The sequence below is a fragment of the Epargyreus clarus genome, unplaced genomic scaffold (genome assembly GCF_041222505.1).
Source record: "Epargyreus clarus isolate Ecla_fem2 unplaced genomic scaffold, WU_Ecla_fem_2.2 ptg000032l, whole genome shotgun sequence".
Classification (NCBI taxonomy): Eukaryota; Metazoa; Arthropoda; class Insecta; order Lepidoptera; family Hesperiidae; genus Epargyreus; species Epargyreus clarus.
The window spans coordinates 390,237-404,960 of record NW_027332237.1 but is presented as its reverse complement, the minus strand read 5'-3'; the positions used below and the strand labels follow the sequence as shown (position 1 = coordinate 404,960).

The 14,724-nt window shown below is 38.4% G+C and overlaps 1 protein-coding gene and 5 non-coding genes across 6 annotated transcripts; 3 read left to right on the top strand and 3 right to left on the bottom strand.

The window, feature by feature from the left end:
- Window positions 1–38: 38 nt before the first annotated feature.
- Window positions 39–5,254, bottom strand: LOC140755164 (glucose dehydrogenase [FAD, quinone]). The gene is made up of 5 exons (XM_073090373.1): window positions 5,197–5,254; window positions 4,323–4,591; window positions 3,417–3,574; window positions 2,419–2,533; window positions 39–1,885 (listed from the first exon to the last, which is right to left on the bottom strand). The coding sequence occupies exons 2-5, from the start codon at window positions 4,584–4,586 to the stop codon at window positions 548–550; spliced, it is 1,875 nt and encodes a 624-aa protein (XP_072946474.1). The 5' UTR covers window positions 4,587–4,591; window positions 5,197–5,254; the 3' UTR covers window positions 39–547.
- A 3,176-nt stretch (window positions 5,255–8,430) lies between these two features.
- LOC140755257 (U1 spliceosomal RNA) lies at window positions 8,431–8,593 on the top strand. The gene has a single exon (XR_012103759.1). It is a non-coding gene; the product is annotated as a U1 spliceosomal RNA (small nuclear RNA).
- Window positions 8,594–9,306: 713 nt separating this feature from the next.
- Window positions 9,307–9,423, top strand: LOC140755262 (U5 spliceosomal RNA). Its single transcript, XR_012103764.1, has one exon. It is a non-coding gene; the product is annotated as a U5 spliceosomal RNA (small nuclear RNA).
- Window positions 9,424–10,271: 848 nt separating this feature from the next.
- Window positions 10,272–10,464, top strand: LOC140755258 (U2 spliceosomal RNA). The gene has a single exon (XR_012103760.1). It is a non-coding gene; the product is annotated as a U2 spliceosomal RNA (small nuclear RNA).
- Window positions 10,465–11,750: 1,286 nt separating this feature from the next.
- On the bottom strand, window positions 11,751–11,912 carry LOC140755269 (U1 spliceosomal RNA). Its single transcript, XR_012103768.1, has one exon. It is a non-coding gene; the product is annotated as a U1 spliceosomal RNA (small nuclear RNA).
- Window positions 11,913–13,250: 1,338 nt separating this feature from the next.
- On the bottom strand, window positions 13,251–13,434 carry LOC140755259 (U2 spliceosomal RNA). Its single transcript, XR_012103761.1, has one exon. It is a non-coding gene; the product is annotated as a U2 spliceosomal RNA (small nuclear RNA).
- Window positions 13,435–14,724: the final 1,290 nt, after the last annotated feature.

Genomic DNA, 14,724 nt, shown 5'->3' with positions numbered 1-14,724 from the left:
ATAAATAAACCGTAGTCGAATTATTCAAGCAGACTTCTAATAATTTTATTAATAATAAGAGCCGCTGACTTAAGCAATCACGCTACATGTAAGTTAACGTTACCATAAAATAAAAAAAATTAAAAGCAGCAATTTAATAACGCCAATTACGTTAGCGATAACCGGATGACTTAAAAAAACTATTTAAACTAACTTTAATTAAATATAAAATTACAATATATCTTAAACCTAATTATCGTCTGACCGATGCTGTGTGTCAAATAATAATGTCTTGAAATTAACTAATCTAGATTGAATCTAATAAATTAAAGAAACGATGAAATGCTGACACGAACGACGAATCAATCTGCATCTGGGTTCCACGTGAATCGATGAACACGGCAACGTCAGCGATCCTCCTTGTCGCTAGGCATGTAACACGCCTATATTTTTTGATCTTTCTTCTGTTGCGCGACAAGTAACAATCAAGAGATATGGTGAAACAATCATTGACAAGATTGTTTTGTTACTTGGTTATTATATGGACATTAACTAAAGATTAATTTACTTATCCACTATATGAATGATTATCGCTGTGTAGCCAGTCTTCTAGTACAAAAGCGACACCTCTTTCACCCACCATAATAGATGGGGCATTAGTATTGCCACGTGGCACTATAGGCATAATAGATGCATCTATAACTCGTAAGTGAGAGACACCGTAGACTCTTAATCTTGGGCTCACCACCGCCTTTTGGTCCCATGTCGGCCCCATTTTACAAGTCCCCACAGGATGGTATGGTGTCGAGGTATATTGCCTAGCCAGACATACTATATACTCATCAGTACCCCATTTATGATCTCTGCATTCTGGTAAAGGAGTTTTGACGAAATAAGCTCCTCTGGATCTAAAGGCTTCAGTTTTCTCCAAACTCAATAAGAATCTTGCCCCCTTTATTAACGGAATCAAATCAGAATCATCTCCAAAGTAATTTGGATATAAGAACGGAGGTCCATGAGGATTCGTCGAGTTTAGTAATAAAATTCCTCTGCTTTTGGGTACCAAATTCATTGTTCTTGGCAGTAGACCATTGTAGAACGCTGTTGGGAATATCGTAATCTTCGTGGTTGTTACGGGGTCGCATACAAACTCTTCCCACATAACATTATCCACTTGGTACTGTATGTCTGGGGCCGGGAGATGAGGCTCTGTCCTGATGAAGGCTATGGAAGACACCGGTCCATTACCAGACAATGGACCGTCTTTAATTTTAGAGTTAGCGTAATCATAAACCGATTGTATAATCTCGTCGTTGCTAACAGTCGTTGCCGTTTTATTCGGCAGAGCTACAACTATCCCATTAAACGTGACGTGATCGTGAAGATTCTCTCCAACAGCTAAGTCTTGTACGACAGGGATTCCGAAATGCTCTAAATGTTCTTTCGGTCCTACTCCAGATAACATTAACAGTTTCGGAGTGTTTATAGCTCCTCCGCTAAGAATCACTTCCTTTCTAGCTTTTACTGTGTACACCTTATCGTGGTGTACATAAACGACGCCATAGGCTTTCTTTTGTTTGTCAAAAAGAACTTTTACAGCTTCAGACTTCGTTTTGACTGTCAAATTAGGACGTTTCCAACGTATTGGTTGTATGAATGCGTTATTTGTTGATACTCTTTCCCCGTCGAGGCTTACAGCTTGTGCTTGCATAGTGCCTTCTTGGTGTGCCCCATTGAAATCTAGGATAGGTAGTCCTCTTTGGTTGAATGCTTCGGTCATCATGATCGATGGTTGGTCGAAGTAGGGAAACCTGGACACGAATTGCTCTCCCCTAACGCCGTGGTACTTGCGGTCCAGAGCTTCCATGTTTATGTTCCTCTCAGACTTCTTGAAGTATGGTAATACCTGGTTTGTATGAAAATATATTAGTCAATTTTCAATATTGCTATTAAAATGTAGTAAGGTCTTTAGATACATCTCTCTCTCTTATATACTTCCAAAAAGAAAGTGCAGAATTTAATTAATCTGAATATACTACACGATACATTTTAGCTGCTTGGTTACATTTTCAGTAACTGATAATTTTTTGTCGTGCTTGTGTTTCAGCTATTAAAATATATAATTGAGATATTTTTGTCCTTGTGTTTCGACTTAATAGCTTCTCCAGAACCAAATTTACTAAATAAGATAATCAGGTGCATAATTAATCACAAAATAGTTTTATTTCTCTACATTTTTTAAGAAAATCTGCAAGTGCTTGTGCTACTAATATTGAAATATTAAAGTCTTTATTGCTCTATCCGACATCCTTTATAAATATAACTCAGGTACTTGACTGATTCAAGCATCTAATTTATATTATTTCGTGCATCTTTTTATATTTTTAGTGCCTCGAAGATATGGTACTGCTTATGGTTCCACTATGTTAATATCCTTACTTCGTCATAACTCCAACCAACATTGCCGAGCTCAGCCCACTTGTCATAGTCCAATCTGTTTCCTCTGACGTAAGCTAAGGAGTTAATACTGCTGGATCCTCCCATCATCTTACCCCTGAAAACACAGTACTAGCAACTGTATTATAGAAAGTAATAGTTATTTTAACAGAACTTATTGTTACGATGCTTAGTTTTAAATCATTGTGAGTAATGGTTGTAAAACTATTTGAGGCTATAAAGCGACACAGCTATTTCTGCCATACTTTTATCGGTATTATGTTCTGCTTTATATAGTTTGTCAGTCAGATTCGCTTCTTTGGGAAGTTTTTAATTTTGTTCTTTGGAAAAGTAATAAAGTATTGGTAAAGGACTATTGCTTAGAGACTACGAATGTTTACGAGTGGCAGACAACGTAACCGCAAATCTGCCTACTGTTTATTTGCTATTTCTATTCCATAAGCAATATTCCTGAAGGAGATAGTACTAACTAAGTAGATACTAACAGATATTTACAATTTTTCTTATCAACATTTTAAAACGCAATATTGATATTCTATCATGTAATCTCTTGAATACGAATCTTTGTGAGAATTCGTCCCAAAATATTTAAGAAGACTTTTTTTCACGATATTTCGTTTGTAATTTAACTCCATAATACTTGTATTTTTAATTCATGCTTTTATATAGACATTTGCTAATTTGCATATTATCGTCGCCAATACTTATCCTGGCACTTAAACTTATACCTACTTGAGTTTATTTAATATTTAGTGCACTAGTGTACAGTATGTTGGCGATTCAATAAATCTTATATAAAAAAAATCTCGTCTCACAGTGTCTTTACTGATTTTCACCAAATTTTATATGCATATTCAGTAGGTCTGAGAATCGGCTACTATCTATTTTTCATACCTAAGTGATAAGGGTTGTTCACCCTTAATATTTTTTATTTATATGGCAACATTTTGCCGGGTCAGCTAGTAAATAAATAAAACTACCTCGGCCAATCACAGCCAGTCTCATCCCTAGCAAGGCAGCTCTTCCCATTGGGTTTAGTGCGGTACTGCCAGTCCACATTGGAGCCCAGGAGCGCCGTGGACAATCCTGGCACCAGCGTCACATCTGGTTGTTCAGGACCGGCTTCTAGAAGTAACACCTGTAAGGAACCTTGAACTTTAATCCATACTTATTGTAGAGTTTGAGGTCGCTGGTTGATCCGAAATATAATTTAGAATCCTTGTGCGCTAGTGACGATAGTGTAGGTGAATACAATATATAAATACCGTAGAGTGGTGAGGTGCTCCCTTCGGCGACCGATCGACCGTGATGCACACACACTCGCGACTCCCAAATAGGTCTCCAGGACCCCCCAAATAAATATAAATTATATTATACGTCCCGTGACGAAATCAGAATACCGACTGTCCGTACAATGTGTGTTATGACAGAAACGTCAACCTTTTAAATTTTGATTTTACTCATTTTATTTATAATCAGTATTTCGACCAGTTCTAAATACTGAACACTTATATTTATGAGGATCTACAAAGTTAAGCAATGTCGTTAGGTCAGTAGGAAGATGGGTGGCTGTTAGTAGCCAAAGTACTCCTTCATAGGGCACATGAACTGCCTAAATTGCTATAATTTGATGATCAGCAAATATGGTCTGATAGCTTTTGTAAATATCCCGGTAAACCTTTTTGAAGCCCTTAAGATAACATCCTCCTTTGTCAATCCGTTTTTAATTAGTGCGTAGTGTACTTCTTCTTCCTCAGTTTTGAAGAACCCAACAGTGGATCATAATTATGTTCCAGCCATCAGCCCTTATCGTTCTACTATTTTCCCAAAGGGCTTAGCAATAGCTCATAGTGCACACTCATATTACTTAAAACAAGGTTGCTTACCTTCCATTGCTCATTCGCAGACAGTCGGTTAGCAACCACACAGCCCGCGGCGCCAGCTCCAACCACTATGAAGTCATACTCATCAGGTGCATATCCAAAACTATCGTTATGCAAACGACCATGAGCTTCGTCGTTTCTTCGGTCCACTGAATCCCCGAAGAGCTGGACAAGTAGGTTCAAGTAGACGAATCCGAAGTGACTGCAAGCTGCCACTTGAGCGCAAGGAGGGCATACCGCTGACAGATTCAGTGGCTGCCAGAGCATTGTGGCTAAAATTTATCAATTTTTGACATACATTGGAACTGTAGACACACATTTGCTTCATAATAGAAACACAGAAATAGATGTGGCGGTGGTCGAAACACACAGAGTTCTACCACATTCAACGTGGCACTTATACATGGCATTCTAGCAGAAGTAGCGATGCATCTGTACCGGGCCTTTGACCTCAGATAGGACTCCGATATTATTTTGGCCTTCAATATTATCTTGACGGTGGTAGAACCCTTTGTGGTTCGACTCCGGCGGCACCACCGCCACACCTATTTCTACCTAATAACAGCAGTGTCAGGCGCTGCTGTGTTCCGGTTTGAAGGGAGACAGACTTTTCCAAGGCGTTCCAGCTTAGTCCTCAGGGGTAGCGGCGCATCTGTGGCCGACCTCAGGTAGGAATATCTAATCCTATCTGGGGTTGATTACAGATGTCCATGGCCGGCAGTAGTCACTTACCATCAGGTGGACTGCATGCTCGTCTGCTACTCTATTATAAAAAAATATATATATATCGCGGATTGATTGTTTTAGGGAGCGATTTACCATTATGTGGCATTCTACTTACACAATTTTCTTAAGTAAATAAATAAAAATAAAATACCTTTAGTAAGATCCTCAAGTTTTACGATACATTGCCCGTACGAGGGTCGAATTGTAAATAACCGAGAATTATTTCAGCTTAAAATTATAAGTAGCGTTAGTTTCTAATTAATAATCGCGTGTCGCTAAGTAATTATCAGTAATTAGTAGGCTATCAATGCCACTTGCCTACCACGGAGTAATAACATAAATTAACTATGCTGGTTTTACGAGTTTTAAAATTGATTAAAATTTGAACAATTTCACTTATTTATGGATTTAGGCCGTTTAATAATAATAATAATAATAATTTTGAAGATATTTCTTTTGATACATTTTTAAAAATCCTCAAAAGAGCACATAATTGGAAGAGTCCTGGATCAGACAATATACATAATTACTGGTACTAAAAAATTTACACAATTCCATCCATTACTTCATACTTACATAAATAAATTCAAACAAAACCCTGAAATAATGCCGCAATACGTAACACAGGGTGTAACCTATATGATACCAAAAGATGAAGACTACAAGAACCCAGCGAAATACAGACCAATAATATGTTTACAGACAATTTATAAACATCTTACAGGGTGTATATCTAGGCACGTATATCAACATACGATGCTAAATAAAATATTAGCCACTGAACAGAAGGGCTGTAAAAAGAAAAGTCAGGGCTGTAAAGAGCAACTAGTTATAGATTCCGTAATTATAAACTTAGCATTTAAGAGTAAGAAAAACATTAGCACAATGTATATTGACTATAGAAAAGCCTTTGATTCGATTCCACACTCCTGGCTTATATATATTTTGCAACATTATAAAATTCATCCAACTAGTTAATTTTTTGAAAGCAGCTATGGTGCACTGGACAACAAATCTGAAAATAATTAACAATCCAAACGTACAAACTTCTGAAATAAATATTCGTCGAGGAATTTTCCAAGGCGACGCCTTCGGCCCTTTATGGTTTTGCCTAGCCCTGAACCCCCTTTCAAATATGTTGAACAGTACAAACAAAGGATTTCATATTAAAGTTAACAAAAACCAAGCCGTAATAACACATCTCATGTATATGGATGACATCAATTTATATAGTGATAACACTCAAACATTACATATTCTAGCAGACATTATACAACCATTTTCAAATGACATTTGCATAAAATTTGGAATTGATAAGTGTAAAACACTTGAATTTAAAAGCGGCACCTTAGTTCTAAATAATTATCGTCTTAATTCAGGTCATAACATTGAAGCACTAGATCATAATTCATCTTATAAATATTTAAGTTTTAATCAAAATCGGCAAATTAACCACAATCAGATAAAATTAGAAATTGGTAAAAAATTTAAACATCGACTAAACATCTTGCTCCGATCCCAACTTAACGCACGTAATACAATCAAGGCAATTAACACATACGCCATACCATTGCTCACGTACTCCTTTGGCATCATAAAATGGACACAAGTAGAACTGATCAAAATGCAACGCAATATAAATAAAGCCTTAACAACTTACCGCAAACATCACCCAAGGTCCTGCTCCCAGAGATTAACACTACCTAGAAATGAAGGTGGAAGAGGTATAGTAGATATAGTTAATTTACATAATTCACAAATATCATCACTTAGAAATTTCATACGAACAAGCAGAACATACTAACCTCCATAAACTAGTGACTGTCGCTGATGTGCGATTGACGCCGCTGAACTTACATATTAGGACCCCACAACGTAATGAAAAAATTACGGATTTTAACGAGAAAATTAAATCATGGCAAAGTAAATCTTTCTACGTAGACACTTTCAAGACTTGCACCAACCACACGTAGATAAGGAAGCGTCAAATGCTTGGTTACGACGCGGTGACCTGTTCCCGGAGACCGAAACTTTCATGATTGCCATACAGGACCAAACAATTAACACAAGAAACTACCAGAAGTATATTCTTCGATCACCAAACTTGCCAACTGACATTTGCAGACGTTGCCATAGTAACTCAGAAACCATTCAACATATCACCGGAGCATGTAAATCCATAGTCCAGACCGATTATAAACATAGACATGACCAGGTAGCCGCTATAGTCCATCAAAATCTCGCATTCAAACACAAATTTGTGACACAAAAGGTACCATACTACAAATATACTCCGGATAATATATTAGAAAATAATAGATATAAAATTTATTGGGATAGGACCATCATCACTGATAAAACTTATTTTTTTCCTGTTTCGCTTGGCCCAGGCCCGCGCTGCTGGATTTTCCACCCCTTGCAAATAGGGAGAATGACAACCAATCGAAATAATAATAATAATAATTTTTATTTCAGACCATACGTGATCCATAAAATAGTGTTAGTTAGTATAGTAGTAGTTTAAGCCATAGTCCACCGCGCTGACCAATGCCAAATTTGGCAGACTGCACACATCTTTGTGAACACAAACGAGCATATAATATTTTTTATGTGATTTGGATAGTAAAAAGTCCGCCATTCTGATTTACAAATGATACTAATAATTATTATAAAAACAAATCTCCCTTACCACACTCTTCAAACCAGAACACAGCAGCGCTTGACACTGCTGTTATGAGGCAGAAATAGGTATCGGTGGTGCCGCCGGAGTCGAACCACAGAGTTTTACCACCTTCATTCGGTATATTTAATAATTATAATCAAAAAGTATTCAGTGATTAGGTAGTGTTAATGGAAAACTTACTGAAATATTTAAGTTTTAATTTCGACTAAATGTTTACAATACCTGCTATGGCTTATACATACAATTATGTGTATACTGCTTAATAGTTATTATTGATTTCCGATCCGCTAATCGCAGTACGCATAACTCGAACTAATTGATAAAGTTTGTTTCGTTGCTTATACCCATTTGTACATTTGTACGTATTTAGAACGAATTTATGGCACAATTAATTCTTTAATTCTTCAGTTTTACGTTTTAAAGTGGGTGACATAAGAAATTCTAGTTTGATCATTAGTTATACAGTAAACTATTATTGAATAGGTACTTAAATTTATTAGTTTGCACTAATAAAATAGTATTCATACTGAAACCGCTGAAACGCTGTCTGCTTAAAGAGTAATTCTCACAGCGCACCGTAACGCTACTTAGTTCCATGACGTCTGTCTAGATGTCACTGTACCGTGTGTGCCGGTTCCCTGACTCACGCTAGCGACATGTCGCTGTGGCCACTATAAGTAGCGGGCGGCGCGGCGCACAGTCATACTTACCTGGCGTAGGGGACACCGTGATCAGGAAGGCGGTTCCCCCAGGGCGAGGCCTGGCCATTGCACTCCGGCCGGGTTGACCCCTGCGATTATCCCTAATGTGGGTAACTCGGACGCGTCATTTTTGGTAGTGGGGACTGCGTACGCGCTGTCCCCTCAGAATCTATTTGTAGTATTTTGTAGAAACTCGACTAAGGAACGAATTGGCTAATAAGTCATTTTATTAATATTTATCGATAAACTAGTGCAGTGCTTTTTAATTTTTTCTTAATTAAAAAATGATAATACAGCTCAAGTAACGGTTTAATAATAATAGTTATTGTATTGTAATTTGTAGCTAGTAATCAACTCTCATAAATTTATTATTTAAATTACTTAATACCCATTATTATTATACAATATTCGCCTAGCAAAGGCCGAAATTTGACAATTTTTGCCTAAATGCCTACTAGAAAGTGTAAAATCATAACTTGTAAGCAAAAATTGTTTTATGGAAAACGTGTCGTGTCTCCTGGAACAGGTGACTATGTATTTTTCATAGGAAATAATCTTTAAATTTAATAGTCGTTAATTTTTTGTTCGTAATTTGCGAAAAATTTGCTTGCCGATATTGCTACCACAAAAGTTTTAATAATGAGAATTGCTATAAACTGTTAACGTTTATGCGTCAGGATTCATGAACTCTGTGGCTATTTATGTTTAAAACAACGCCACCTATCGGCGTGTGCTGTAGTTAGTTGCGCCAAGTCACAGTTTCGTTAGTTTCAACTCCTCGCGCTAGATGTCGCTACAACAAAAGTGAGGTAAATTCTGAATCACGCTGTTGAGAACGTTTTCAAAATACATATAAGCCTCGGAAGGAATCTGTTCGTCACTCTGGTTTCCCTTCAAAACGCACAAATCTTTCGCCTTTTACTAAAGATTTCCGTGGAGGGGAACACTCAAATGAGTCTAACTCTATTTTTTTACACCTTGCGTCCGCAAGGTTTTATAAATCTAATAAAAATTGAAATACAGACTAGGTAATGCCCACGTCCTGTATGTAAAGCCCGCTTTACATTCTCGAGTAATCTCGAGAGAACGCGAGAAATGCACGAGCAATGTGAATGTGGAGCTTATGGCCTATACCACGGTACAAATATCTATATATAGATCCTTATACTGTGTCTATACGAAACGGGTCTTTCTCGTGTTCTTGCGAGATTCTCCCGAGATTCTCGCGAGAATGTGGAGCGGGCTTTACAATAATTTCTATAAAATAATAATAATAGTTATTGTATTGTAGCAACTAATCAACAACTTATATAAGTTCATTTATTTATATTATTTAAAGCCCGTTATTTTTAAGCAATATTTTCCTACCAAAGACCGAATTTTGACAATTTTTGCCTAAGTACCTACTAGAAAGTGTAAAATTTTAACCTTTAGTAGACAAAACTTGGATAAATAATGATTCAGCGTTTTTATGGATAACGTGATAAGCATCCAATGACTATGTATTTTTTACGGGATATAGTGTTTGTTGAACGATTATCATTAACTTTTAATTCGTAACTGGCCATAAATGTGTTTATTGATATTGCTATTAAAAAAGTTTTATTACTGAAAATTGCTATAACCTGTTTATATTTATGCATCACGAACCATGTGGCTATTTATTTTAAAAGCAACGCCACCTATCAGCGCGTGCTGTAGTTAGTAGCGCCATGTGACAGTTTTGTTAGTTTCCACCCCTCGCGCTAGATGTCACTACAACAAAAGTGGGGTAAATTCTGAATCACGCTGTTGAGAACCATTCGTGGCTCCTATAAAGGGTCGCGGAAATTAATTTATGGCATCGCTTCTCGGCCTTTTGGCTAAGATCAAAGTGTAGTATCTGTTCTTTTCAGCTTAATATCTGAAAGTTCCCGCACGTCGGGACCAGTATATTAAACTGATTTTTGTGACTTGACGGGATGTTCGGGGCTCGCTCCACTCCCGTCGCGGGTCGGCCCGGCATTGCAGTGCCGCCGGGATCGGCCCACATAATAAACCAATAAATTATTCCTGCCGATAGAGACTCGATCACACGCTATCCAATAGAAAACACAAAATATTATAATATGTGTATATCAAGGTAGTGACTTGCCAGAAAATCGATAGTTTTAATGTATGAAAGCCATACATACAATAGAGTTAGACCCATCGAAATTGTCGATTTCATTGTGTTGTGCAATGCTATGGATAAGCGATAGTACTATCGATAGTTCCACATTCAAAAAGAAAAATTTAAAATATCAATAGTATTGCAAGACATATACATATTACATATTTTATCGATAGTTATGTGTAATTGATAGTTACATCCGCATAAGTCGACATATATTAAATATAGGTAACTTTTGACTGTCTAAAACTATCGATGGTTTTATTTCAATAGTACTTATATATATTATTGTATTTATGGTTAAGCCTCTCGATAGTATCGACACTATTTATATTTGCTTCATTATCAATACATACTTGATATTATTGCTCAAGTATTGCAATATTGATATTGTTGCTTTTTCTTTAACAATAAATAATATATTGATAGTGCAATATCCAGCGGAAACACTATAATATAAAGTATCGATATTTATAAGTAGTATTAAAAAATCGTAAAATTATCGATACTCCTCGATCTTGAGCGATTTCAATATCTATCAAACAGAAAAATAGACACGGAGTTCACGATAGAAAAATGTAAAAACAAGGTAGTGGAAAATTCGATTGTAGACTATCATGGTGCTTACTAATTTTCTGAATGATGTATAATTTTCCTAATATGCCTAATATCCGACCATCAGGAGGCGGACCGTCCGCTCGGTAACGACGCATAAGTACCGAATCACCTACTCAACAGTGGGATGATATATTTTTTCATTATTCTATAATGTTTTAAATAACATTATATATATATATATATATAGAATAAATATCAAAAATTTACCACCTGAGAATCCCTGGGTATCCTCGAGACCCGAAATTCCATGCCCACCGCCCTTATGTTAACATTGCGTTAGCATATGAGAGTCCCGGAGGGTATGACGTCCCAGTTGACTGATCTCGGATTTAATTCTGACATCTAAGAAACAATAGCAAACTCTGTCTACACTATATTACAACCTAAATGTAACATTTGAATGGACTATTAAGACCTTGAGTAATAAACTTTAATTATTAGGTTCTTCCAGATCTTAACTATAAGAGCTGGGGCTGAACTCTTAGCTTTAAGGGAGGTGCACCCCCCGAGTTCCTGTGTTTGACTGAAAGAATTTTGCTTGAATGTTTCTGGGGGGACAGCGCGTACGCAGTCCCCACTACCAAAAATGACGCGTCCGAGTTACCCACATTAGGGGTAATCGCAGGGGTCAACCCGGCCGGAGTGCAATGACCAGGCCTCGCCCTGGGGGAACCGCCTTCCTGATCACGGTGTCCCCTACGCCAGGTAAGTATGACTGTGCGCCGCGCCGCCCGCTACTTATAGTGGCCACGACCACATGTCGCTAGCGTGATTCAGGGGACCGGCACACACGGTACAGCGACATCTAGTGACACTGTTTGGAAATAAAAATGATTACTAACAGGGACATCTACGTAAAACCTCGTGAACTAATTACAATGTCGGCACGCGGTACACTTGGGATGCGACCGTGTCATCAATGTTATATTTGGCAGACAGTGTTTTAGTATGTTTTACTAACACTATTATAATATTATAGTAATTCTGAATGAGTATATATTGATGTATAGGGCTGTCTAGTTATGGATAATTGCTACCGTTTGCAGAGGGAAGACCGACGTATATTCAACATAATACGTTATATTGTCTAAATTGTTGCAAAATGTATCGTTTAAACATTTCACATTTTCACTGGCCTTACGTTGCTTATCTTTTCATAAGAAAATTATATTTTATTAATAACATATTAATAAAATAAAACTATTTCTTGATCCTTTACAACTCTTATTATTCCCGCGCAACTCTAATGTCAAGAGCGTTCTTTTTTATTTTTCTTTTTAACGCTTATGCTAATGCATACAATCGTATAACGCGCACAGCCAGTGACTACATAAATGGGCACTTAAATTATAAAAATAACACAAAATAAATAATTAAAATAATGCTATAATTAAATAATTTGAATATATTTCTAGGAATATTATATTTATTTTAGATAAGAAAATGACAACCTTGCACATTCAGCGACATAAAATGTCATGTTTTAGCGACTTTTCAACTCCTCGATGGATTATGGGGTTATATGGGCTTTATAAATCATTTGATTTGGTTATATTTTATTTTGATTATATTTTTGTATGTTTGATTATATTGTTGAGCTGATGACAATGTACTTCGTAATGATTATAATGAACTGTGTTGTCAACTCTCATTATGAGAGGAGGCCCGTGCAGCAGTGGGACAATATGGGTTAACGATGACGTGTTGTCAAGTAAAGCTTAGAATGCCTAAGAACGAGAGAAATTTAAGATCATTTGGTAGGCCGAATGAGCTACTTTCCACCTTACATAATGTATGAAAACTCTTTTTTTTCTCATATGAGCCTTGGTTGAAATTTAAATAGCTTTCAGATGTAGGATAATTTTGGCCACAGTTGCCGGTTTCCTGGAGCATCTACATTCGCTGGATCGGGGGACAGTTGCGGACCCAGCTGTTCCGGAGTCCAAGCCATCTGTGTCTCAACACTTTTATTTCGAGACTTTGTAAGTTTGTAGTATAGATATTTTCTATTCGATAGCGTGTCTCTATCGGTTAGAATTATTTATTGGTTTATTATGTGGGCCGATCCCGGCGGCACTGCAATGCCGGGCCGACCCGCGACGGGAGTGGAGCGAGCCCCGAACATCCCGTCAAGATACAAAAATCAGTTTAATATACTGGTCCCGACGTGCGGGAACTTTCAGATATTAAGCTGAAAAGAACAGATTAAAAGTATTATCTTAAATAAGAGAGCATACTTCCCCTTGCAGGGTAATAATTAAATTATGAAATTATAATAATAGAAAAAATAAAATAATTGCTTTTAATTTTAAATTCGCCTAAGATAAGGACGGCATTTCAGCAAATTGATTTAATACACGTATATAATGCATTCATATACTAATAAATTTATTAAAATATTAATCAGTCGTCGTGTATTGTCTCTTGCCGGTAACGTGCTCTACATAAATGTCTCGCGACCACCGGATCGTGTCGCCAACCATAAACCGTCTCATCATTGCGGCGTAGTACTTGCCGATGTTAAGGCAACGCAGGACTCTCTCGTTTCTCCGGTCCCAAGCACCCAGCGACCCCACAAGGAATGCGTCCACCACGACCTTATACCCCTGCGCTCTCAGCTGGTCAGCCAGGGGTGCATACTTCTCCAGCTTAGCCCGTCTCGCCGCATCCACCGCCGACTGCCGGTTCTCGAATGGCACGGCTACGTCAATGATGACGATAGACTTTTTGGCCTCATCCCGGATGGTGATATCCGGCCGAAGTGCAGCTGCCTCTCCATTGGTACCATCCACAGTCCGGTTCACCGCAACGACGCCTGGGCACTTGGCGGCCTTGACCAGTCTGTCCTGGAGAGAATTGTGGCGAAGCTGCATAGCCGCGGAGTGAACGCCACAGTGGTTGAGCACATGCGGGATGGTTTCGAGGTCACAGCCACACTTGCGACACCTTTTGTCCACACCCGTCTGCCATCGTTTGGTGGCATTAAGGGGCAGAACTCCAAGTCTGGCGCGGTGTATAAATCGCCAGTCGCAGAACCGGATGTTTCTCCCGGACCGGAGGAAGTAATTTGAGTGTTTACTCTCTCGTGTGACCTCGAACACCTTCCCCTGGTCTCGCTTGGCAAGGAGCTGCCCCGCATAGTGCTCAACCATCCGCAGTCGCATAAGGCGGTACGCTGACCCCTTCGTCTCCGGTGTTATAACCGTGCCATTCAAACGGATGTCCAAGGTCTCCCGTCTCCAGACCCAGCTCAGGCCAAGCTTACCTGACAGCGTAGAAGTAGCTTGGCGAACGCGCGTCCAAAAGGTTCCTTTTCGCGTACTTCTAGGCATGTCCAGGTCGCCCGACAGGAATTGAGCGACATCCTCGCCACTGGCCGGCCTCCCCAGTCGCCCCGACACCGTTGTCCACAGCGCGTCTCTCGCGATACCGCTAACGACTGGATCAACGGCATGCAGCATTTTAAAGGCGTTAGCCACCGTGTAAATCTCGTAGAGGTCCGCGAGAGGCAGCAGTCCGCCCCCA

Excerpts from the sequence above, each read along its gene's own strand:
- LOC140755164 (XM_073090373.1), bottom strand. The coding sequence starts at position 4,586 with ATGCTCTGGCAGCCACTGAATCTGTCAGCGGTATGCCCTCCTTGCGCT. Across the intron at positions 3,575-4,322 it reads CTGCGAATGAGCAATGGAAG|GTGTTACTTCTAGAAGCCGG; the intron begins GTAAGCAACCTT and ends GGTTCCTTACAG. Across the intron at positions 1,886-2,418 it reads TTGGTTGGAGTTATGACGAA|GTATTACCATACTTCAAGAA; the intron begins GTAAGGATATTA and ends CATACAAACCAG.